We start from the raw sequence: 25,587 nt of genomic DNA on the forward strand, positions 1-25,587 counted from the left end.
TGATCAGAAGCCAGGAAGCAAAGCCTCTGGGCTCCTTGGATCTTCTGGTGGACCAAAGGGCGAGTCACAGTGGCCAGGAGAAGCCATGGCCACGTCCCTAATGGGAAACTGAATCTAGCTAATATTTAAGCTATTCCTAGGCAAGTCTAAGTCCACCATCCAGGATGTGATGCTTGCAGTATTCCAGTCTTTGAGGGGCTGTCACAAAGCTGAAGGGAGCAAACTATTTACCAAAGTACCTGAAGGCAAGATGAGAAGCAATGGATGGAAACTAAACAAGGAGAGGAGCAACCTGGAACTAAGGAGAAATTAACAATTAACCAGTGGAATAGCTTGCCTGCAGAAATTGTAGGTGCTTCATCACTGGAGATTTTAAAGAAGAGACTGGACAGCCACTTATCCTAAATGGTGAAGGGTCTCCTGCTTGAGCAGGGGGTTGGACTAGAAGACCTCCAAGGTCCCTTCCATCTCTATTCTGTTGATTAATTGATTGATTGACAAGTCTTCAAAAGTGACTCTTAAAAGTTTATGTAAGGTCACAGATTTTCTGAAAAGATTAACTTGAACTGCTAATTGACTATGGTTACTACTTAAATCCTTGTTTTGAAACACAGCAGTAATGTGGCTAAAGATTTTCTAATTTACAGACTCAACCTGCTTTTATGGCATCCTTACACTTCAAATATTGGGGTTGTAACCATTTGCCACAGTTGATTCTCAGTTGTCAGCTACGCCACATCTTGGAAATAGTCTTGATGACGGTTGCCATGTGCCAAGGTCATGTGATCGCCTTTTGGGATCTTCCGATAAGCCAATCTGGGGAATCCAGATTCACTTAACAACCGGGTTACTAATTAATCAACTGCAGTGATTCATTTAACAACGGTGGCAAGAAAGGTCATAAAATGGGGCAAAACTCATTTAACAAATGTCGCATTTAACAATAACAGAAATTTGGGGCTCAGTTGTGGTCGTAACTCGAGGACCACCTGTAATTCTTAGACCAGCTCTCCGACCACTTCTCTGCCCCCCCCTTCTCTGCCTTTGGCCGCCTGGTGCCCCCCACCCCTTAGGGCCTTCCCACATAAAGACTTTTTTTGAACAAGGCGTTATTTATTTTCCGTGTTTCTTCTTTTGTGGCCTGATCACAGCCTTGGATGTTTCTTTTTTCTTTCAGAATTTATTGTTATCCATAACGGAATAATCACAAATTACAAAGACCTGAAAAAGTTCTTGGTAAGTTCAAACTCCTTGGATTGTATTTTGCGCGACACCTTAAAAACAGGGCTTGTGCTTGGGGTGCCTGCCCAGGAAAGAGCCATCTGTTCCTTGGTGACTTGTCCCAAAGGACTCCAAGGTTCTTTCAAAGTTGGAGAGGGCCTCCTTTTGCACCCCTCCTGGTTGATCTTTGGGGTGCGCACAAAAGGAAAGGCATGTTTTGATCTGTCTGCGAAACAATCGCACTGCGGCTCAGAATTTTGGGTGGATTGTGGTCCAACTGAATTGAAGCCAAGAACATCTCGGTTATCCTTGGTTTCAATGGAGACCAGCTGATTTATTGACTTCTATGGTCCTTGGTTCAAAATGACTCTGCACAGCTTACATGAAGCAACTAAAAAATTAAAGTACAGGTTGTCCTCGACTTACGACCACAGTTGTCAAGTGAGTCTCTGCAGTTGCTAAGGTAGTAACCTGGTCATTAAGTACGTCTGGCTCCCCCATTGCCTTTGCTTGCCAGAAGGTGGCAAAAGGTGATCACGTGACCCCGGGACGCTGCAACCGTCATAAATACGAGTCAGTTGCCAAGGGCCTTTGATCACACGAGTGTGGGGAAGCTGCAACAGTTGTGTGAAAAATGGTCATAAGTCACTTTTTTCAGTGTCATTGTAAACTGGAACGGTCACTTAGTGAGTGGCTGTAAGTCGAGGACTACCTGTAGAATCTTCATATCCAAAAACGCTATCCTCTAATCTCCAGTGAGGATATCAGTCCTCACGGCCTCCAAATGTTTTCCCGAAGAGTTAGATGTCCTGGGTTCTTTGGAAGTTCACCAAGATTTTAGGGGGATGATAGCTTGTTGCCCCGGGGAACGTCCGATTGCGGGGTCCCTGTAGATCAGAACTGGGGAACGGTGGCCCTTTTACGACTTGTGGAGTTCAGCTGCCAGGATTCCTGAGCCAGCATGGTTCAGGAATTCTGGGAGTTGAAGTCCAGAAATCATAAAAAGGCCATAATTCCCCATCCCTGCTGCAGATGGAGGGGATGGATCGGGAGAGGTCTTGTCTCCTCGGCGTGCCCCACAGTGATCGTTCCTTCCCGCCTCTTGGTTGTCTCCTGCTTTCCCCAGAGTGGTTGAATTCAGGGCCTGCCTTCCTTTTACCCCTCTTCAGCTACCTGCCCCCGTTGCCTTCCCGACCAGCTCTCCACCTCTTCTCCCATCTGCACTTCCCCCCTTTTCCTTGCGCTCCCCCACCCCAGAAGATCTTTGCCTGGAACACTTTCAATCTGGGTTTGGCCCAAACGCAAAGTTCCGCTCCAGGCAGAGCCCGCCAGAATGGTCTGTTCCAGGCACAGAATATTTTGCATTCTGTAGGTGTGTCCAGGATGGACACGTCTTGGTAAACTTTCCTGTTTCCTCCAAGCAGCTTCTTTTCAATATTCCCGATTGGAGCCGGGCCATTTTGTAATAAATTAAGAGCGTAGTGTGCAATATCTTTAGCACTTGGTCCCTTCAGTAATATTTTGCAATAGATTTTCTCTTGGCTGAGCCACGTCTGTCACGCTGTTCACGCTTATTGCTTCTCTTTCCTGATTCAGGTGTGAAAATAGCCCTCCTTTCCCTTTTTTCGTGTGTTTTCAGGAGAGCAAAGGCTACGAATTTGAATCGGAAACGGATACGGAAACCATCGCAAAGCTGGTCAAGTACATGTATGACAACCGTGAAAGTGACGATATAAGTTTCACCACCTTGGTGGAGAGGGTCATCCAACAGCTGGTACTTTTCTAGTTTTACACAAATCACTGGACAGTCTAGGTGAAATATATCCTGCTAAACCATTGGTACTGATTAATAATAGAGGGCCGGGCTCTGTTGAGGAAGAGTGTGAGAATAATTAACCAGCGGAACAGAAGTTATGAGTGCTCCATCATGGGAGGTTTTTAAGAAGAGACGGGACTGGAATGGTATGAGGTCTCCTGTCTTGGGAAGGCAAAGCTGGACTAGAAGACCTCCAAGGTCCCTTTCAGCCCTGCGCTTCTGCGTTCTGTGTCTCTGCTTCTCTGATGGCTGCTTTCGTCTTCAGCCTCAGATGCAAGAAGAAGCTCACTCCCAAGGAAGATCCATCCGGGGGCAAATCTTGTTTGCAGCTGTGCCCATCAAAGTGCCCCCCAGTTTAGCTGAGTTATTTTCAAACTCTTAAGGATAATTGTATATGGCAGTCCTTGACTTAGCACCGTAATTGAGCCCAGAAATAGGGTGGCAAGACGTTGCAGTCATAAATTGAGCAGATCTGATTTTTTTGAGATGTTTTTAGCCACAGCCATTCAGCGAACACCACAATAACAGAGTTGGAAGGGACCTTGGAGGTCTTCTAGTCCAACCCCCACTCGAGCAGGAAACCCTCTACCATTCCAGACAGGTGGCTGCCCAATCAAGTGAACGCTGCAATCATTAAGTGAAACAGTTAAAAAGGATGTGACCTACTTCTGTGCATATCTGTGTTTGTTGAGAAGGAAGCCAGGTCTACGTTTCTACTATTTTTCCCATAATAACTTCTTTTATATCAGAAAGGGTCAGAATGTCCAGTGCGGTGGAATTGGGGGAGTCTGTGTGCATGAAGGAGAACAGAAGGAAATTCACTGCCTGCTTTTCTTCCCAACACAGGAGGGGGCCTTCGCTCTGGTCTTCAAAAGTGTTCATTACCCAGGCCAGGCGGTGGGCACGAGGTGAGTGCCAGTCTGTCATTTCTTTCTCCCACCTTGACGGTTTGCACCGAGTTTATAAGATTTAGCCATAGCTAGTTGTGCATCTGAGCCTGCAACATTATAACCAGGGCTGAGTAGTTGCCCAGGAGTAAACTATGAGTAAGTCTCCCCAATGGCTGCTGCTGCCCAAGTCTTTGCTGCTCATCTTAACCGAGTGTGCTTTTTTTTTCCTTTCCCAGAAGAGGAAGCCCTCTGCTCATCGGGGTTCGGAGCGAGCACAAGCTTTCCACCGACCACATTCCGATCTTGTACCGGACAGGTATATTGCCCCAAGCTGATGCCCTGGTTTTTCATGTTGTTGTTGCCTCTGTAACAGCTCATCTGAACGCTGCATGAAATAACTTTGCAACTAGCATAGTGGGACGTTGGGGGTAGATGTCAGGGCAAAATTGAATTCCCTTCTTGGACTCTGGAAGCAGTGATGGGCAGACAGTCTTCCCTGTGAGACTGCTTGAGATGTCATCCTTGACAGGTACAGTTCTAAGAGGAATTCCCTGAGGTCCCTGATGCTACAGCTGGAAGAGGAGTTTAGTTCTTCCTGGTACTGAAAACTGGGAAAAAAAGAGAGAGATCGTTTTGCTGGGTACTCTTCACTAGGTATACTGGTGTGCATTGGTTGTATCCTTCATGTCAGCATTTTTGGCAGGAGGATTTCATTGCAAAAGTCTGACTAGTGTTTCATCTTCTCTTATTTGGAGATCATCAAAATGCAGGAATTCATCCTCTACTTCCAGGCTTCTACCTAAGAAAAATCCATTTCATCCTGAAACATCTGTTCGGCCCATGGTTTATTGATTCATTCTGTGCCATCAAGTCATTTTCGACTCTTAGCAGACACGTCGGCAAATTTCCTCGCTGATGATCTGTCCCCACCCTGATTCCAGTGGTGCCCCCCTAGCCACTGTAACAGCCCATCCACCTTTTCCAACATCGGAGCCTTAAGAGAGCTTTAAATCGTGTAGGGTAACTTGAGCCTTGAGTGAGAACTCTGGGTTGATTGATTCAGTGATCCATCAGTTTAGTTTCTTGGCTGTCCACAGTCTCAGGAGCGTATGCCAATAGCAAAGTTCTAAGGCAGGGGTGTCAAACTGCCGGCCTGCGGACCGCCATGTGGAAGCCGCGCCCACTCCATTGCCGGCAATGGAGAAAAAGCTCCGATACGTCATGCGACGTCACGTGAGGTCGCGAGTTTGACATGTCTGTTCTAAGGTGTCAATACTCTTCCTATCCTGCTTTTTTAAAGACCAACGTTTGCTCCCAAAGAGCATCTTGGGGAGTACTCTGATTCCACAATTCTGATCTGTATCGTATAGACACCACATGGCATTTTAATATCTTTTCCAAGGCCTTCATGGCTGCTCGACCAAGTGTTAGTCTGTGGTTCTTCAGCTCCTACCATTAACTAATTTTTCCTGTTAAAACCTGACTAGAAATCTGCTTCTCAGACTTGTGTCTGGAATGAAGCTAAGGAAGTCCATCGTTTTCTGCACGATGGCCCTTCAGGTGTTCGAAGGGAGCTGTTGGGTGTCTCAGGTGTCTTCTGCTTTCTGGGCCAAACATAGCCAGTCTTCAATCGTCCCTCATCATTTTTCTTTCAGACTTGTTAAGTGGCTCCTGATAACAATTTGGGGAGGGGGGTGCTGAGGGGACTGATCAGCCAGGCAGATGCCACCTGCAGACGTCCAGGTCCTAAACCAAGTAGGGCTTTAAAGGTGACAACCAAGAATTGCATCTGGACACCAAATGGCCCAGCTCTGCTTTGGATCAGAATTTTGTTATTTTCCCTTTCTTGTATTCTTGCCCAAATGTTCTCATCAGGGTCTTCGGGGTTTGGATGTCCACATCCGAAGAAAGTCCCCCACCCACAACAGAAGAGCGACTTTTGGAAGTGGAGAGCAGCCTTCTCTAGAACTGAAGAAGCTTCTTGGATGAGAAGCGAAACATTTCCAAAGAAAAAAAATCAATGACCAGTTGCCTTTCGAAAAGCACCTTTGAGACAAGGATGCTTGAGAGTCTCCATAGAGGAGAGCAGCCTTCTGTTCTCGCCGGGAGCTACAAATCCTCTCTTAGATGGAGGAGAAGCAGTTGTGTCTCTCCCGCCCCCCTCCCCCCTTGTCCAAGCTAGGACACTCCCTTCCGTGCAAAGTCCAGTTTCACCAAAGTGGGGCTCTAGGGTGCCTGGCCAGAGCGGACGGCTGCTGACTCTCCTGCTGTGAGTGGGTTGATTGAGTTACTCTGCTTTCCTGGCTGTTGGGAAAGCAACCCTCTCTTACTACAAAACCACCACTCCCTGCCCCCCAGTTGTCCACCTCAGTCCATCTGTCCAGTCTTCTCTTGCCGCCCTGGTTACATCCCAGGGAGCAAGGAGTAGCGTGGCTTCCCTGTGCAGGAACCCTGGCCAGATGTGGGTCACAGGTCCTTTACACTCCGTTTCAGGCGGCAGAAGACGACTAGTTGAGCCATGAGTTGGAGACCTGGGAGAGAGAGAGCCGTGCGAATCACCTGCCAGAAACTATGGGATGGCAGTTAGCAAAACCCAAGAGAGGCAGAAAACTTTAGAAAGAAATTCAGACTAGCTCTGATTTCATTCTCCTCTTGAGTATTAAAGGGAAAATACTATTGGCGTGCAAAGATTCGCTTAGTGTAGACTCTTTCAGTCAAGATCATCCGTGAAGTCTGCCTTGAAGGGCTGAAGGCCCCCGAAGAAAAGCCTAAACCTCGGCCCACAATTTCCATTACTATGCAAGACAATTGTTGAGTGAGTTTTGTTTCATTTTACGACCTTTCTTGCCACAGTTGTTAAGTGAATCACTGCAATTGTTCAGATAGTAACACAGTTGCTGAGTTATTCTGGCTTCCCCATTGACTTTGCTTGTCAAAAGGTTGCAAAAGGAGATCACAACACACACACACACACACACACACACACACACACCCCTGGGACACCAATACATGCCAGTTGCCAAATGTTCAAATTTTGATTGCGTGACTATGGGGTTGCTCCAGTGGTTGTAAGTGTGAAAAATGGGTATATGTTACTTTTTTCTGCGACATTATAACCTGAACGGTCACTAAATGAATTGTTGCAAGTTGAGGACTACCTGTGTTCGTATTTTCACTAATGAAAAATGCTGCCAGATCAGTGGCTGAAATGAATATGGCAAAAATATTGCTTTGTTTGTAAAATACAGTATTTTGTTTTTCATTTTTCAATCAGCAGAGACATTTGCATCTGTGTATGAAGAGAGTTTGACATTTTTTGGCCTGGAGTAGTTTGTACTAAGGGACGCGGTGGCTCAGTGGGTTAGGACGCTGAGCTTGTCGATCAGAAGGTCGGCAGTTTGGCGGGTCGAATCCCGAGTGCCGCGTAGCAGAGTGAGCGCCTGTTACTTGTCCTAGCTTCTGCCAACCTAGCAGTTCGAAAGCACATAAAAAAATGCAAGTAGAAAAATAGGGACCACTCCGGTGGGAGGGTAACAGCGTTCCGTGCGCCTTTGGCGTCTAGTCATGCCGGCCACATGACCACGGAGACGTCCTCGGACAAGCACTGGCTCTTTGGCTTTAAAACGGAGATGAGCACCGGCCCCTAGAGTTGGAAACGACTAGCACGCATGTGCGGGGGAACCTTTACCTTTACTTTACCTTTAGTTTGTACTAATTCCATCCATCACCACTTACGGCGTTTTCTGTTTGATTTCCTAACTTAAAACCCCCTCGCGCATTGGGTGGGGACCCCACCGTTATGGGCCAGTGTGTTCCTAGCAGTTGCAGTCTCGAGGACACCCGGCCGAGGAAGCTGCTCTGGGTTTGGATGCTAAATTGACCTCGCTGAGATTCCTGTTGCTCTTGATGAGTTTCTGAAGTTGCTTTTCGTGTTACCCTTGCAGCCACGCAGTCTGTAGATCATTCATTCGATGGCGTATCCAAAAAGATGGAAGAAGGTGCTACAGACCAGACTTTTAATTTACCAGTCCTGTTGTCTTTCAGGGAATAAATCAAAACACGTACAACCTTTTTATTTAGTGGTTTACTGCTTTCCACTTGAGACAGGGAACAGGCCCTGCATATTCGGTTTCCGCCTCTTTGGGGACAGCGAGCGTCGCTTCCAAGGGCCAAGGAACAGGGGTGCCCATTTTCACCTTGCATGTTTGCTGGAAAGCAGGAGGAACCCCCTTAAAGAGGTTTCGTGTGTGGGGGAGATTTGCATGCCATTCTTGTGATGGGGTTTTCCCACTTCCCAAATTCACTTCTGGTCCTCCTTTGCCTTGCTCTCCCTTCACTCCTGTCTCCTGATCTTTCTTACTGGTGGGAGGGTGCTGGATCTGCCTCTGGCACTGACCACCTGGCTTAGAAAGCCGCTTTCGGCACAGATTTCATGCTGTCCTCCAGGTTGCATTAATACACTTGATGCTCTTTGTAACTGTCGGCTGGCTAATCGTGATCAAAATGGAAAAGGAAAAGCAGTTTTGGTGGAAATTCATTGAGGTGAAGGACAAAGGTATTCTGTCTTTAAGGAACAGCAGCAGCTCTGACTTTAAAAAAATTAATTGGCTTTGAAAATAAATAGAGAAAAGACTAAAGGCTAAAGTATTAACAAAAAAATTACAAACTGCTAAGTTTGTAAGCCGCCCTGAGTCTTCGGAGAAGGGCGGGATATAAATGGAATTAAAATAAATAAATAAAATAAATAAATAAACAGACAAACAGAAAACTCAACTTACAAAAAAAAAGACAAACTTACAAATAATCAAAAACGTTAAGTATCTAAGAATTTACCTAACAGCAAGATGTATAACATTAAAAGAAGATAACTGTGAAAGATTGTTGAAACAAATAAAATTGGACTTGGAAAAGTGGAAAAATCTTCAACTGTCGCTATTAGGAAGAATAGCTACTGTCAAAATGAATATTTTACCCCCTCCCCTGCTCTCCTGTCCCCTCCCCAAGAACGTCAGGCGATCTGAGAGCAAGCCACTTGCATCCTAAAAGACAGACCCTCCAGACAGGGGTTTACACAAATCACATTAAATGTCTGAATATGCTTGCCATCTTCTCCTAAGCGCTTGCTCATTTGAACACTCCCAAGTACTGCAACGTTCACTCTGGGGAAAATAAAAAAGCCTGTTGGGATTGGCCCAGAGGCCTGACTTTTGATATATTCTCTTTCTCTGGGTGTGTGGCTTTTTTTTTATTTCTGTCCCTCTTAGCACGAACTATCCATTCTGTCCATCCTCTAGCAATCCCAAAGGTGCTTTTTCCAAGAATTGAAGAAGCTTCTTGTATGAGAAGAAAAACATTTTCAAAGAAATAAACCAAGAAAGGTCAGTTGCCTTTTGAAAACAAGCATCTTTGGGACAACCATGACCTGGATGATGGAGAATCTCAGTAGAAACACTCTAGCAATTGGCATTCATGGGCAATTCCCATCAGACGTGGGACTTTATGACTCTTCCCTGAACAAAATTCCAGTTTGGGGGCTCCAAAGGATCTGCTGTTGTTTTTTTGCTGACAAGAATAACTGGCCTTTGCTTTTTTTAAAAAAATGTCCCCTGTAAAAACTCTTTTATTTGAACTTGGCCTGTCAACTTGACTTTGATTAAGATAGACTGTGGTGTCACAACCAACTGAGCGATCCTTTCGATGTGATTGTCCCATGGGGGAGCGGGGAGGGTTTTGGAAAAGTCAGAATGGCCTTTCTCACTGGGTGATCAAGCGGGCTTTGATGGTGCCATTGCAGCCTCCGCATTGACTTTTTTTGACACTCCCCTCCCCCCCCTTCATCCCTCCCTGGGGCACTTCCTAGTTGAGGCAGGGCGGACATTACAGAGTCCCCTCGTTCTTCTGACATCTTAAGGAGGCTCTTCTTGTTGGGGAAGCCTTCCTGACCCGGGGGGGGGGGGGCTGAGAAGGGGAAGAAGCTTCACATTGGAACTGCAGTTGGGTGAGAAGAGCTCCACGGCCACCACGGGGGTTCACGCACGGGGCGCTTTGGGGCTGCCCCCGATGTCTGATGACGGTCTCTGGTGTTGCAGGCAAAGACAAGAAGGGCACCTGCAGCCTCTCTCGCATGGACAGCACCACCTGCCTCTTTCCCGTGGAGGAGAAGGCCGTGGAGTACTACTTTGCCTCGGATGCCAGGTCTGTGGCGCGTGCGGAGGGTGCCGGAGAGGGTTCCCAAAGGAGGGAGGGGCCGGCAGCCTGGACCCTCCCTTCCTGGAGGGAGGCTACATCGTCAGCCATTAAAGAGATCTTTTAGTCTTTGCCAGCACAGGAGATCCTTGACCTATGACCATAATTGAGCCCAACATTTCCGTTTCTAAGCAAGGGAGTTGTTAAAGTGAATTTTGCCCTATTTTATGACCTTCCTTGCCACAGTTGTTAAGCCAATCACTGCAATTAAGTTATTAACACCGTTGTTAAGTGAATCTGGCTTCCTCATGGACTTTGCTTGTCAGAAGGTTACAAAAGGGGACACGTGACCCCAAAGGGACGCTGCGACCGTCATAAGTCCCTGCCAGTTGTCAATGAGCTGAATTTTGATCAGGTGGCTGTGGGGTGACCATAATGGATGTAAGTGTGAAAAATGGCCACAAGTCAGGTTTTTCCAGTGCTGTTGTAACTTCTAAAGGTCACTAAATGGTTGTAAGTCGAGGACTATCTGTAGTGGAAGTTTGTGGTGCAACTTTCCAACTTGGGGGCTGTAACCCGGTCCCCTCTTCCTCTAGTGCCGGAGCATGATCCACTTCTAGGAAGGGAAGGAGCTGATTTGCTCCTGCTTTTCCATTTGGGGCGGGAAAGAGGGAAGGAGACCACCCCCTCTGATTTCCCCCCAGGACACGGCCAGTATTGTTTGACAACAAATTGGCTAGACGTTAGCAGCATCGTTTGATCTGGGGTCAGGCGTGGAAACTGGATATCCCACAAAGGCCTTTCTTTCTTATTTTAGCATATTTTGGAGAGAGAAAAATGCGCTGCAGATAATAGCTCATTTCATGGCTAAATTCCTTCATTCATAAGATTTGTATGGCCTCCCATCATAAAACCACTCTGAGCAGTAACATAACTCATTTGGAAGAGTCTGGCAGATAATTCCCTAATACTGGGGTCCCCAGCCCCCAGGTTGTGGCCCAGTACTGGGCCAAGGCCTGTCAAGGACCAGGCCCTGCAAGTAGCAGGCGTGCAGCTCCACACAACTGGAGCTTTGTGCATATTCAAGAGTGCCTGCTGTTCACACAAATGGAGCTGTGAGTGTGGAACTCTTCCCCCATACCTTGCCGGTCTGCAAAGCCGGAAAGGTTGGGGAACTCTGCCTTAGAGGAGAGACAGAAGAAGTAGGAAATGAAGCTGGAAAGTTCCTTTTGGTGAAATAACAAAGTTTACCTGAACATTGAAGACTTATCATTAATGGTTCTCCTTCATAATTCACCCTACTTTTCTTTCACGTGAATTTTAAGTTAAGCATTTGAGTATCACTTTGGTAGGCATGGTTGATATAAGGAGCACAAATAATGGTATAAATTCTCTAGATCTCACTTGGTTTTAGCATCTTTTTTTAAAAAAATAATTTTTTTTTCTCATCTGCGTCCCATTCTAAACTGGTTTGTGGGTTCCTTCAAGAGTTGTTAATCCATTCTCAACCATTCTCTCACAGCGCTGTGATCGAACACACCAACAGGGTGATTTTTCTAGAAGATGATGACGTGGCAGCTGTAGTGGAGGGCCGCCTCTCCATACACCGGATCAAGCGAATTGCTGGAGACCACCCTAGCCGGGCAGTTCAAACCTTGCAGATGGAGCTGCAGCAGATCATGAAGGGTATGGATTGAGGGCTTGCTCTTCCCAAATGTTTTCTTTGCCAGGCTGCTTCTGATGTGTTCACAGTTCCTTCCTGTGTAAAGCTACCTTCTTGCTCTACGGTGACCTGTTGGCTAGATCCTTAAAAGGTTCCTTCAGGTGCTCTCAGATAGGACCCATTTGGCCCTGGTATGTAGACCTATTCAAGGTGAGTTTTCCATAACTGTTCAGCTGGAATTCAGATCCTTCCATGAACTCTTCTAATTGTCAAATCGTGGGTCGTCCTCTCCAAGAGGACTGAGCCAGAAGAGGAGTTGAGAAATTTCAGTTGTCCTTTGCCATCTTCACTGGCTGGTTGGTAGACTCCTTCTGTTTTTAAACATGTCAGCACCACCAATAAACTGAACTTGGGATCTACTCACATTAGTGGAATTGACCCTTTGGTCTTTAAATAAATCCTAGTGTGATTTAACCAATCTTGGTTTAATTTAACCATTTAGTTTTGAAAGGCCCCATAGTTAATTTAACCATGACTTGCTAAATAAGTCCCATTAACTGAATTCACACAACAGAAGCCATAAACAATCGTTTCTACATCCTGATGGTTCATGGTACGATTTTTTTAGATGCTGTCTTTGCACTTTGTTGAATCCAGCATCAAGAACAACTTTCAGCTCTTCCAGAACTTTTCATTTTACTTCCCTCTTTGTATCCTAAGATTTAATTCCTTAATCTTATTTCTGCTGTTCGTCATTGCTGTTCAGTGGCAGTTATCTCCCTTGGGAAAAGATTGAAAGGCAGTGTGCAGATTTTTAAATAAAAATAACGAAAGAGCCATTTTTACACATTTACTGAGGAGTCCTAATGAGTAGAATGCTGTTTAACTTCCAGATAAATGTGTGTTGGATTGCAGCTTTATTCTGGATCAAAGCATCACCAAAATTTGTTTCCTCCTTGCACTTCCAATGACATTAATCAGTTTAAAAAATTGAGTCTCGCACTTCTACCATTTAATAAAATGTAACGTACTCCAGTAATATGTCTTTATATCTAAAACGCCTTGGGGAGTAGAGTGAAAGGCAAATTCTTAATTTTTTGTCAATCATATCTGTACCCAAGGTGCTGGTTTTAGTTTATTTCTACTAACAGGAAACCGGCATCTTCTTTGCCAGCCTTGATTCACACGGCTGAATGTTATGAACTACTGCAAAGGTCACTTTTTGAAATAGAGTTTAGAGTTCAGGTAATATCGGTCAAAAATATCAAAATGTTTTACTGTCCAGATGTATTGAAGCTGCACCTCTCTCACCTTCCAGTCCACATAGCCAAGTTTCAGATTTATTCCAAAATTTAAACTATGTTTTGGGTGATAGTAAATAGTCTGAATAAGGGATGCGGTGGCTCAGTGGGTTAGGATGCTGAGCTTGTCTATCAGATGGTCGGCAGTTTGGCGGGTCGAATCCCGAGTGCCGCGTAACAGAGTGAGCGCCTGTTACTCATCCCAGCTTCTGCCAACCTAGCAGTTCGAAAGCACGTAAAAATGCAAGTAGAAAAATAGGGACCACTACGGTGGGAAGGTAACAGCGTTCCGTGCGCCTGTGGCGTCTAGTCATGCCGGCCACATGACCACGGAGACGTCCTCGGACAAACGCAGGCTCTTCGTCTTTGAAACGGAGATGAGCACCGGCCCCTAGAGTTGGAAACGACTAGCATGCATGTGCGGGGGAATCTTTACATTTACCTTTTAAATAGTCTAAATTCAGTTTTAAAATATTAACTGAATTATAAACCCAGGCATAACATGCGTGCATTTGCATTAAAGCATATTATGCATGTGCATTTATATGACGAACATGTTAATTTTGCACTTTCAGAATAGCAAAATGGGTTTTTCTGTTGTGTTATGGACCGAGGGTGGCTTGCATTTGAAAATGAGAATGACATTGTTGCCTCTATTTAATGAACTTCCTTTTGTTCTTTCCAGGTAACTTCAGTTCATTCATGCAAAAGGAAATATTTGAGCAACCAGAATCCGTCGTGAACACCATGAGGGGAAGAGTTAACTTTGATGACTACACAGGTAAAAGCTTCCGAATTGTCTTCTGCTCAGAAAATCAGATTTTTACACAAAACTCTGTCTTTCCAAAAATGGTTCAAGTGGTTTAAGATAGATTTCATTCACAGAGAAGATCTGCAGATGTTCTTCTAACACTGGAAAATGATGATAACTGCTTCTCTGCTTGTGAGCAAGTTCTTTTCTTCCACTGTGGTGGATCTCGACCAATTAAATTGCTGTGGGCCAACTCGCCCCGTGATCAATACCTCTGGCTATTGTGCTAACTGTTTATCTCTGGAGGTTGCTTTGACAGGCCTTGTTACTGACCAATTCTCTTTGGGGTGAGGGGTGGAAACTTTTGTAAGAATCGCAAAGGAAATCCTGCGGGATCCTTTGCACTGAAGCCGTTCTGCTTTTCTCTGGGCCATTTTCCTCAAGCCTCTGCGTTGTTATTTATCACAGTGAATCTTGGGGGCCTGAAAGACCACATCAAGGAGATTCAGCGATGCCGGCGTCTGATCCTCATTGCTTGTGGGACAAGCTACCATGCAGGCGTTGCTGTGAGTAGCTGAACTCAAGTAGCATTTCAAAGTTTTTGAACTATTAGCAATGCCGTGCACCAGGAAAATGTCAGTCATGCTATTGAGACTCCAGGTTTTTTTTGACGGTAGGCAGGTGGTCCAAAAAATCAAAATGACACCCACAACCATGTAGTCGAAGCCTTGTGTTCTTTTTATGTGTTTCACTGGTGTTTTGTTAGTGCCAAGCACCTCATTCCAAGGCTTTGAACAGTTGGACCCCTGGAACTATTGAAACAGGAAGAAATTCTGTGAGATTGTTCATTTACCAGCCTGTGGGTGGAATAAATAATATGCACAAAAGTATGCACTTCTGAGTGATGCTTTAGTTTAATCTTATGTTCTGCTTCTTTCTTCCCCTCCCTGTCCTCCTCCCCCGCTTGCTCCCCTAGACTCGCCAAGTGCTGGAAGAACTGACCGAACTGCCTGTCATGGTGGAGCTGGCCAGTGACTTCTTGGACAGGAATACTCCCGTCTTCCGCGACGATGTCTGCTTTTTCATTAGCCAGTCAGGTGGGACATCCAAGGGAAGCTGAGAGAAGAATGCAGGGTTCACCCAGGGCTTTAGCAACATGCCTATCTTGTAGATTGTTGTTCATTTTTTTTAAGATAGTGCATTTATCCAATGTTCACCTCCATAAAGTTGGATACCTGCATACATCCAACTTTACGGTGGCTAAAGTCTCTATTAGCACTTCACTCCAAGGGAGCAAAGTATATTTTTTGTTCAAGGTAGAAGAATTGTATGAATATATTCGGCTCTCCAATAACGGCAGGTCATAACTAGTGCGTTCTCTTAGCCGTGTGGTCCAGGGCTGAGGGAATCAAGAACATCTGAAGAGGGTAAAGTTCCTCAAGATGAGAAGCAGCATTGCAAGGCAGGTGAATGCACGCTAGTCTGGCGTCTCAAAACAATGGGATTTTTCCCCCCATGCTGGATTTTCGCTGCCATATTGTTTAACTTTCTTTAAACTTTACTTGATGCAGAATGCGGATTCTTCCCGTTCTCAAAAAAAAACCAAACCCATTTCAGAATCGGTCCAAAAGCGAAGGGAATGGTGTCCATCCTACCCGATCGCTGCAGGGCTTTGTTTCCAAAGACCCTCCGCATAAGCTCTGGACAAATTGAGATCTGGGACTGAAAAAGCAGCAATGGGAGCGAAGGGCTGTTCAAAGGAGGAGGAATAAGAAGGAGAAAGTGGGAGAAGCCCAAGGGAGATGTAAGGACCTGCCTCAGTTAAATCTCCCATGAAAGCAGAACTCTTGAAACTTGCATAGTCTCAACAGGAACCTTTATTGGAAGGTATTGATAACAGGAGAGTAAGGCAGGATCTGAGGATTTCCCGCACAAAACGTTACATTAAAAGAGCCCTTTCAGACCCCACCCCAAATGTTCAACCGGAGGGTTTGAATTGAGCCGATCCACAGGTGTTAAATTGTTGTGGAAAAGAACCAAGGCTATCAGGTCACTCCGCAGCTTCTTCCCATCTGACTTGAGATAAGGCAGATGGCCAGAGGCACATTCCTTTCACACCCCCGAGCAAAGTACTTCAAAGAGGATAGAACAACCCAAAAGCAATACATTGCAGAAGACCCATAGGTTATTTCCCCTCTTACCAGCGCAAGCGTTTCCCCACCCCCAATAGAATGGCAGAACCCAAAAATGAAAGCATAAGGAAGAAATACATTGAGGGTCTTACATTCTGCCCCTCCCCTTAAAAAAAAGAGATCCACCCGGAGAAGAGAAAATAATAACAGGGAGAGAAAATGAAACGTAACGGTTAGTCAGGTTTATCAGCAAGCAGAGCCTTCTGCTGCCTGCCTCCGTTGGCTGCCGCCATGCAGCACATGGGTGCTGGAGGAGGTCTCCCTTGGGCATGGAACAGGATGTCAGCTTCCGTTGGTGCCTTGGAGACCCTCCTCCATCACCCGGAGAGGCGTGAGAGTTGGCAAGACCCGAACGGCTGAAGGGAGGAACAGGGAGAGAAAACCTCAGCATCAGATGGAAAAAAACATGAAAAAAACGGAGATGGGAAGGTCATAACTGGTTTGCCAACTCAGCAAAAAATTAGGTATCGGTTCTGCTGAGCTGGTGCGAACCAGCTGAATCCCACCACTGCTTACAACCATTTATGAATACGTCATAAGGCCTCATTTTGGGAACCCCGCAACTGGCCTGCATGTACAGCCATTTGCAGCACCCCACAGTCACATGACTGTGATTTATATTTTTCCCAGGAACTGGTGTTTACTTCCAATTTCTGTCAAATCCCGCTCAGTCACTTTTATGGTCATGGCCATTTGCTTTATGACCTCACTTATTTTTCTTAATGGTTACTACAAAAAAGATGGATAAAATTGGGTCCAGTAATATGGTGATCCTCTTTATGACTGTTACTACTTATATCTATAATTGTGGGCCCAATTATGGTAGTAACTGGGGGACCAGCTGAGTATTTTTGCTGATTCTTAGATTACGGTGATCAGTAATCTTAAGAATCGGCAAACAGAATACCTTTTTGGTGAAAACAGCATTCTGGTAGATGCAGCCTCCATTCTCTTTCCTGGGACGCTTGCCTTGTAATGCCCTGTAATGTGGAGAGCCCCGAGCAGAACATGCCAGAGGCCCCTTCCTTGGGCATTTCTTCTCAAATGCTGAAGGAAAGGAGATGAGTCCAGGTTTATTCACCGGGTGAGAACCTGTTGCTTTGGAGAGCCGATGCAGAGCTTAATTGGGCTGTGTCTGAGGTGTGTCCCCTGTTCATAATGAATGTAGGAATAAGGCCTCTGCACTGATAGATCTTCAGCACTTGGTGGGAGCACCTTCTTGATTGACTACGTCCATCTCTCTTGTCAGGGGAGACGGCCGACACATTGATGGCCCTTCGGTACTGCAAGGAGAGGGGAGCCCTCACGGTGGGCATCACCAACACCGTTGGGAGCTCCATTTCACGGGAGACGGACTGCGGGGTGCATATCAACGCTGGGCCAGAGATTGGGGTGGCCAGTACAAAGGTGAGGATCCTATGCCTAAAGTGAGCTCAGACAAGCAGGTTTGCACAAGGTGCACCATCTTAATGGGCCTTACGCTCGGTACCCACGCTGACGACGCCTGCCCCCTTCTGCTTCCCTTAAGGACAGGAGTGGGGTCCCAAGAATTAATTATTCTCCACCTGCATTCTGAAAGGGCCTCTGTTTTATGTGTAGTCAGAAAAGGCAGGACAGGTGAGAACAGTAACTCATAAAGTTAGTTTGTGGCTGAACCAAAATGTAAAGCTGTCTTTTCCTCTGAACTGAAGCTCTGTTCCATCCTCAATGAGGGACCCAACCCAGAACTCAGGAGAAAGCTCTTGACAGTGAGAAGAGTTAACCAGTGGAACGGCTTCCCTCCTGGAGTTCTGGGTGCTCCATCACGGGAGGCTTTTAGGATGAGAGTGGACAGTCATTTGTCTGGAATGGTAGGGTCTTCTGTTTGAGCAGGGGGTTGGACTAGAAGACCTCCAAGGTCCCTTCCAGCTCGGTTACAGGTAACCCTTGACTTACAACAGTTCATCTAGTGATTGTTCAAAGTTACAACGGCACTGAAAGGATCGACTGTTTTTTACATGTACATCCATTGCAGCATCCCCATGGTCACAGGATCAAAATTAAGAGGTTTGGCAGCTGTCTCATATTCACGATGGTTGCAGCGTTCTGTGATCGTCTTTTTAACCTGACCAGCCAAGTCCATGGGGAAGCCCAATTCACTTAACAACTTAACAATGTTACTAACTTAACAACTGCAGTGATTCACTTAACAACTGTAGCAAGAAAATGGGACAAATCTCACTTAACAAACGTCTCACCTAGCAACAGAAATTTTGGACTCCGTTGTGGTTGTAAGTTGAGGACTATCTGTACTCCCTTATTCCTCTTGGGTCAGAGGGACCAGGAGGCCCCTGTCTGTGCCTTTGGCCGGCCTTGGTCCTCCTTCCAGAGATGGCCCAGCTGCAGCCTCTGCGTGGGCCTTCCTGTCTCCAAGACTCCCGCCGATTCTTTGGGAATGGCAAGGAGGAAACCCCGCTGAGGTTGGCTGGCTTGAGAGGCAGTTCAGGTGAGGCTTGCCTCTCTGCTGCAAATGGGAAGGGGAAAAATGTGGAGCCGGGGTGTGATGGGTTGGTGCGGTGGGTGGGAGGAATTGTACCCCCCACCCCACCCCACCCCGGGTGATGGGAGGGCATGTCTGAAAACCAGAGGAGACGGAGAAGAAAGAGGGCTTGGAAAGGAGTGGAGACTGCAATGGGCCCCTTGGCCGAGTTTGGGGCTGTTTTTTTAATGAGGATTTTTTAAAAAATTAGGCTGAATCTATTTTGGATTACTATACATTTGTCCTGCGGGGATGGGAATTTGGTGGAGATAGATTGATCTCTGGGTTCTTGAAAAAGAGGGAGAAGGTTGGGGGCAGCTGCCTTGCCCCGAGGAGAGGGGCCCGTCGGCTCTCCACTCCCCACGGATTCTCCAGCAGAACGGCTCCCCTGGCAGCGGTGCCCCACCCAGAGCCCCAAAGAAGGGGCTTCAGCAAAGGATGGAGGACATCCGGAACCCAAGCAGACTAAAGCAGTTGAACGAAGCAAAAGAGCAGCCAGAGGGCTGAACGTTTTCCTGACCTCTCATTATCGGGACGAGAATGCGCTTTCCTCAGTTTGTGCCTTGCCTGATCTCTGAGGGGTTGAGCAAGGCCAATTCAGTCCTGATTAGCTTGAAGCCTGGAGGGGGCCGTGATCCAGGCCTGGTCAAGCCACGTCCAGCCTTCTCTCCTCAGCCTTCTCTGGGAATGGTTATTGTCTTGAGGGCATTTTGGAGCGCTCTGGGCTCGGTGGCAGCTTTGGGCGGCCAGCATGCCAAATCCTGTTGGCTGGTGCCCAGAACGGCCAGATGTGGTTCATTGAATTATTTTCCCAGTTGAGCTTGCATTTCTGAAGAATGGAGTCACCACTCGAGATAAGAAATGGAAGTTAACCCAAACAATTCTTAGAAAAGCTGACAATATCCTAGTCTACGATTTATGGCCTCAAGTGAGCACAAAATTTCTGTTGTGACGCGAGACAGTTGTTAAGTGAATTTTGCTCCATTTTACGATCTTCCCAGCCAGGGTTGTTAAGTGAATCACTGCAGTTGTTAAGTTAGTGATGTGATTGTTAGGTGAATCTGGCTTCTCCAATGACTTTGCTTGTGGGAAGGTCTCCAAAGGGGATTGCTGACCCTGAGTCACTGCAGCCGTCATAAATATGAGTCAGTTACCAAGTGTCCGAATTTTGATCATGTGACCGTGGGGAGACCATAACGGAAGTGTGAAAAATAGTCACTTTTTTCCAGTGCCCCTTTTTTCCAGTGAATGGTCACTAAATGAACTCTTCTAAGTTGAGGACTCCCTGTATAGATTAGAGGTGGGGAAGTATGCCCCTTTTGTGATTTGTGGACTTCAAACTCCCAGAAATCCTGAGCCATGCTGGCTCAGGAATTCTGGGAGTTGAAGTCCACAAGTCAAATTCAGTATAAGCCAAACTCAGGGTGTGCATGACAACCCACACCCACACAGGTGGACCCTGGGCCTTCCTGTCAGAGGATTAAGAAAATGCTGTGGGTGTCCTTGGTCCTTGTTTGGTCCCTCGCCCATCAGTCACTTTCGTCCAGTCTTTATCAATCGGGCCATCCAGTGTACTTCCGATGGAAATAGAGGCACTTTTAAGTACCCACAACGTAAGCCTTGCTGAAAGAGAGCAGGCAAGAGTTAGCTAACTCAGCAGAATTTGAATTGTTTGTTGTTGGCAAATAGGGACATCAGCTGTGCCAAGCCTTGCAGCAGGACACCTAACGATGTTTCCTTGACAAAAGTAACACAAATTTCACCGGACTGACCTGGGATATGTAAGGCCAAGGGCAAATTGTGAAGGGGACACTATAACAGTGCATTTTTCAACAGGTAGTCCTCGACTTACATCCCTTCACTTAGTGACGGTTCAAAGGAACAGCGGCATTGAAAAAAGAGACTTATGACTGTTTTTCACACTTACAACAGCAATGGTCGTAAGTGTGAAAACTGGTCATAAGTCTCTTTTTTCAGTGCCGCTGTTCCTTTGAAGCGTCACTAAGTGAAGGGATATAAGCGGTCATGTGATCAAAATTCGGGCATGGAGCAACTGGCATGTATTTATGACTGCTGTGCTCTTCCGGGTCACATGATCATCACCCCTGGTAACTTTCTCAGCCGGCTTCTGACAAGCAAAGTCTGTGGGGAAGCCAGATTTGCTTAACGACCACACGATTCACTTAACAACGACAGTGATTTGGTTAACAACTGTGGCAGAAAAGGTTGAAACTCACTTAACAACTGCCTTCATTAGCAGTGGAAATTTTGGGCTGAGTCTCTGTGGTCATAAGCCGAGGACTACCTGTGGCGGGGACTTCGGTTCCCATCTTTTCCAAGAATTCTAGAGTGATGCCAGCTCTCCTCCTTGAGGGCAACGTCCGCCTCTGTTGGGCGAGTCCCAGGGGGCGAGGCGGTCGGAGACGAGGGGAGCTGGCAAGCTGGCTTTTCTGAGCTTGTGAGGGGAGGGGGGGGGTTTAGATTGCGCTGCATCCATTTTAGAAATTTGGATTCAGTTCTCTTGGCCTCCTCAGGGCTGCCTCCTAAACATCCGGCCAGCTTTTTTTTTATTGAAAAGTTTTAAGATACATTTTTAAAGACATAAACTCCCTCCCTCCCTCTCCCCTCCCCCTTGCCCTCCCTTACCCTCCCCCCCCCCCCGACTTCCCAGAGCTGAATACAGGGTATAAACTTTACAAACTTAAGCTAAAATATGCTAACTAACTAAAAAAGACACATTAAATTCTATCGCACTTTAACTCCCCTTAAACATAACTAAATTACTAATAAATAATAAATAACATAATACATCATATAAAACTAATAATACATCATATAAAGCTAATACTTATTCAAATGCTAAATGAAACTTTTTAGTCCCATATTTATTCTGAATATAATCGATCCATCTTCTCCATTCCAAAATATATCTCTGTTGCGAATGGTCTTTCAAATATGCTGAAATCTTTGCCATTTCCGCCAAGTTAGAAACTTTCAAAGTCCACTCTTCTATAGTCGGCAGTTCCTCCTTCTTCCAATATTGTGCTACTAAAAGTCTCGCTGCCGTAATTAAATTTAACATCAATTTAGTATCTATGACAGTATAGTCTGTAATGACACCCAACAGAAATAACTGTGGAGAAAACCTTATCTTTCTCTTAAATATCTTCTGCATATTTCACCAAATTTTAATCCATAAAGTTTTAACTTTTTTACAAGTCCACCATATATGATAATACGTTGCATCCTCACAACCACACCTCCAACATTTAGGCTGGCAGTTCGGATACATGCTAATTTTTTAGGGTCTAAATGCCATCTATAAAACATTTTATAAAAATTCTTTCTTAAATTTTGAGCCTGAGTAAACATCCGGCCAGCTTCAGAGCCGTTTCTGCTTGATAGGTGGGGAGTCGGTGACCTCCTCTTCCCAGGCTGATCCACACCTTGCTATAATCTGGCTTCAGACATGTTAGGTATGCCCAGAGGTCCAAAATGCCCGGCCAGTCTCAGGAACCCCAGAGGCACCCCCTGCCTCATTCCAGCCGGGTGCCTGGAGGAGAGCGCCCAGCGTAAGGCTGCTCTGTGCTGGAGGTCAAGCGAGGGTAGTTGCTGGTTGCTTCCAGAGTCAATTTCAGAGGTGGGGCAAATTTTAAAGAAATAAAAAAACTCGGGGACGGGAAAGACGGTTTCCTACCCACCCCTAGCTGTACTCTTGCCAGGCTGTAGAAGTCATTGGAGATCCCGGTGCCCGGCCTTGGTGACACACCTTGGGGGGGGGGGGCTGAATTTGGGAGTGGGGCCCCTCTTCTGCCTCTGGGCTTCAGCAGTGCAGCACTTACAAAGGGGGCCTTTCTGAAGGTGTTTCCATTCTGAAGCCGAAGGAGTCTTTTCTCTCTTTTTTTGGTCCTGTGAATTAATGGATTTTTTAAAAAAATTGGCGTTAGATTGAATTTTATAAACCGTATTATTCTTTCTTAAGCTAGGTTTTTAACTGGTGTCTGTTTTGAACGTAGCCTTTCTTCATACGAATGTGAGGGGATAAGTCTAACAATAATCACGTATGTTATAAACCATATAAAAGTAGATAACATACCTGACATTCCATCAAGAGATGAGGAGTTCTAGTTCCCCCTGAGGCAGGAAAAATGGCTGGGTGACTTTGGGCCTGTCACCAGGAGATTCGGAGTTCTAGTCCCACCCTAGGCACTTTGGGCAAGCCCTTCCCTCTCTCAGTGCGGCCCACCTCACAGGGTGGTTGTGGGGAAAAGCGGAGAAGGGAATATTAGGTATTGAGTTACTTATAAAAGTGATGAAGGCAGGATTTTTTTTAAACAAAAAATGAGCTGTTAATTCCTTACAGTCACTCTGTTCCCAATGAGGAGGAAGGGGAGAAGAGGGCTGGTCTTCCAGGCTTAACAGGATGCCTTATTCGCCCCTCTTCTCCAGGCCTACACAAGCCAGTTTGTCTCCCTTGTCATGTTTGCGCTCATGATGTGCGACGACAGAATTTCTATGCAAGAACGGAGGAAAGAAATAATGCTTGGCCTCAAGCTGTTGCCAGGTAGGTACACATGAGCAACAATGTCGTTTGGAATATTTTAATTTTATTCATCTGAGTCTCGCTTCCACTTGTAAGCCATCCAGAGTTTCATTATGGGAGATGCTGCCTGCGTTTAAATAAATAAATGCAAATGGGAGTTTTGTGGCAGCCCTTTTGACTAGTGTGTCCTCCGCACAGGGAGGTGTGTGAAGGGAGGTGAACTGTCTTTGGGGCAGGTAGAACATAAAACAGAATAGTAAGAGTTGGAAGGGACCTCGGAGGTCTTCTCGTCCCACCCGCTGCTCAAGCAGGAGACCCTATGACATTTTGGATGAATCGTTGTCCAGTCTCTTTTTGAAAGCCTCCAGTGATGGAGCATCCACAACTTCTGAAGGCAAGCCATTCCGCTGGTTGGTGGGAGGGAGAGTGAAGGGTGTGATGCTAATGTCAGGCCGTCATCTGATAAGTGAGATGCAGCCATGACAGTGGATTTGTCTGGATTTAGTCGTCTTCTGAATGAACGGTCAACCCAGCCAAGCAACCCAGCCCAAGCAAGCTGGGTTGACCGTTCATTCAGAAGACGACTAAATCCAGACAAATCCACTGTCATGGCTCCATCTCACTTATCAGCTGACGGCCTCACATTAGCAACGGGAGAGGAGGGAAGAGGGAAAGACTGGAATATGAAGAAAAGGGGATCGAAGCCCAAATGAGCCATGGGAGAAGCTACAGCCAGCCAAGGACAAACAATGAGATACAGAGCTGGGAACCCAGCACCTGTTTCCTGAACAATATACAAACACCTGATTGGATATTGGCAGATCATAGGGTGGGAGAGAGGAGAGAAGAGGGAACTGTGTTGTTTAGACGGAAAAACCTCAAGTTCAGCTTACGCTACTCCTGTAGCCACTTTGTTGTTGTTAGCTGCGAAGTCATGTCCGACCCATCGCAATCCTATGGACAACGTTCCTCCAGGCCTTTCTGTCCTCTACCATCTTGTGGAGTCCATTTAGGCTCACGCCTACTGCTTCAGTGACTCCATCCAGCCACCTCATTCTCTGTCGTCCCCTTCTATTGCCCTCAACCTTTCCCAGCATTAGGCTCTTCTCCAGTGAGTCCTTCCTTCTCATTAGGTGGCCAAAGGATTTGAGTTTCAACTTCAGGATCTGGCCTTCTAAAGAGCAGTCAGGGTTGATCTCCTCTAGGACTGACCACTTAAGCTTCAGTAAAGGAGACTCTTTGCAAGTGGCTCGGAGTCTTTCTTTGCTAGACGACCGAGTGGGACGGTTGATGGCCACCTTTAACCCTAGTTGGCATTATGCTCTTCCAGAAGTAGCCTGCCTCTCCAGGGTCTTCCTGGGTCTCCTGGAAGAGCAGATGGAAGTGGATTTACCTCACATTGGCTGGCGCACAAGTGGTGGCCTTGCCTGGCAACAATCTTACACTTGGATTGTTGTTCTTTGCTCAGTGCAGGGCTGCTCTTGAAGCCTAGCCAGAAGTTTCATCTGGTATAAATTGTGCCTGCCTGCCTGGTACTGAGGATTGTCCGATGCTCTCCTTCAGCCCCAATCCTGCAGTCGCTTCCTCGCTTGCTAGTTTGTCTCCGGATGCCACTCAAGGTGCTGGAGTGTGAAGGATTACGTGGCATGGGCCCTGGTTGCCTACAAGAGTGCTGGCTTCAGGCATGCTGCCGTCGCCATTCCCCACACGAGGGTCTTAGGGAGGGACTTTGACAATTCACCGCGGGCAACTCACCACAGCCAACTTGCCACGGGACAAAAGTTACACTAATATCAAAGAAGTAGTGGAATAGAATCATTAGAGAAAGGATGCCAGAGGAAGGACAGAATGAAATGTGAACGACAACCATTAATTTTTTTTATTTATTTAGTTTGAATAATTAAATTGAATTGTTGAATTGTCCCACGGCAAGTTGGCTGTGGTGAATTATCCTACTGCAAGTTGTCCCATTCCCTCTCAGCAGGAATGACCGTTCTCTGCTAAGTCTCTCCTCTTTGGGCAGGGGTACCCCAAGAAAGGCAATCTGCGCCCTCATTTGGATTGCAGATTGAAGAAAGCAATCTCCGCCCCTGGTTTTAAAAACCACAGTTGCAACCCCGTGGCTTCAGATTCTACCCGTAATGGGCCCTTTGCCATTCTCGGCCGTCCTTCACGGCAGCTTTATAAAGAGGGGGTCCGTTTCAGCCTGTTTCTCAAAGGTCTCTGAACACCCAGTAGCCGGGGTGTGTTGTGTACTTTCGAAGCATTGCCTCTTCTTGTTGCTTTTGACAGACTTGATTAAAGAAGTGCTGAGCATGGACGATGAGATCCAGAAGCTGGCCACAGAGCTCTACCACCAGAAGTCCATCCTCATTATGGGGCGGGGCTATCACTACGCAACCTGCCTTGAAGGCGCCCTGGTGAGCATCCTCTTGAACCCACATCTTTGTGAACACGGTTCCTTGGCAGCTGCAGTTGCACCCCTTGGAGAGAGAAATGTTCCTAG

General features: G+C 46.4%; 1 protein-coding gene across 3 annotated transcripts in view; it reads left to right on the forward strand.

Moving 5' to 3' along the window:
- The window catches only part of GFPT1 (glutamine--fructose-6-phosphate transaminase 1), a 52,930-nt gene that overhangs the window by 20,934 nt on the left and 6,409 nt on the right, over positions 1-25,587 (forward strand). For 2 of the 3 annotated variants that reach the window (XM_081333596.1, XM_081333594.1), the window contains exons 5-17: positions 1,178-1,236; positions 2,861-2,995; positions 3,884-3,945; positions 4,164-4,243; positions 7,872-7,925; positions 10,017-10,122; positions 11,636-11,799; positions 13,763-13,858; positions 14,297-14,394; positions 14,805-14,925; positions 17,270-17,427; positions 22,988-23,102; positions 25,374-25,501. In XM_081333596.1, the coding sequence (XP_081189722.1) occupies positions 1,178-1,236; positions 2,861-2,995; positions 3,884-3,945; positions 4,164-4,243; positions 7,872-7,925; positions 10,017-10,122; positions 11,636-11,799; positions 13,763-13,858; positions 14,297-14,394; positions 14,805-14,925; positions 17,270-17,427; positions 22,988-23,102; positions 25,374-25,501 (1,376 nt within the window). The remainder of the gene's footprint in view (positions 1-1,177; positions 1,237-2,860; positions 2,996-3,883; positions 3,946-4,163; positions 4,244-7,871; positions 7,926-10,016; positions 10,123-11,635; positions 11,800-13,762; positions 13,859-14,296; positions 14,395-14,804; positions 14,926-17,269; positions 17,428-22,987; positions 23,103-25,373; positions 25,502-25,587) is intronic. The other variant, XM_081333595.1, reaches the window with a different exon arrangement.

This window comes from Vipera berus (assembly GCF_964194415.1).
Source record: "Vipera berus genome assembly, chromosome: 8".
Classification (NCBI taxonomy): Eukaryota; Metazoa; Chordata; class Lepidosauria; order Squamata; family Viperidae; genus Vipera; species Vipera berus.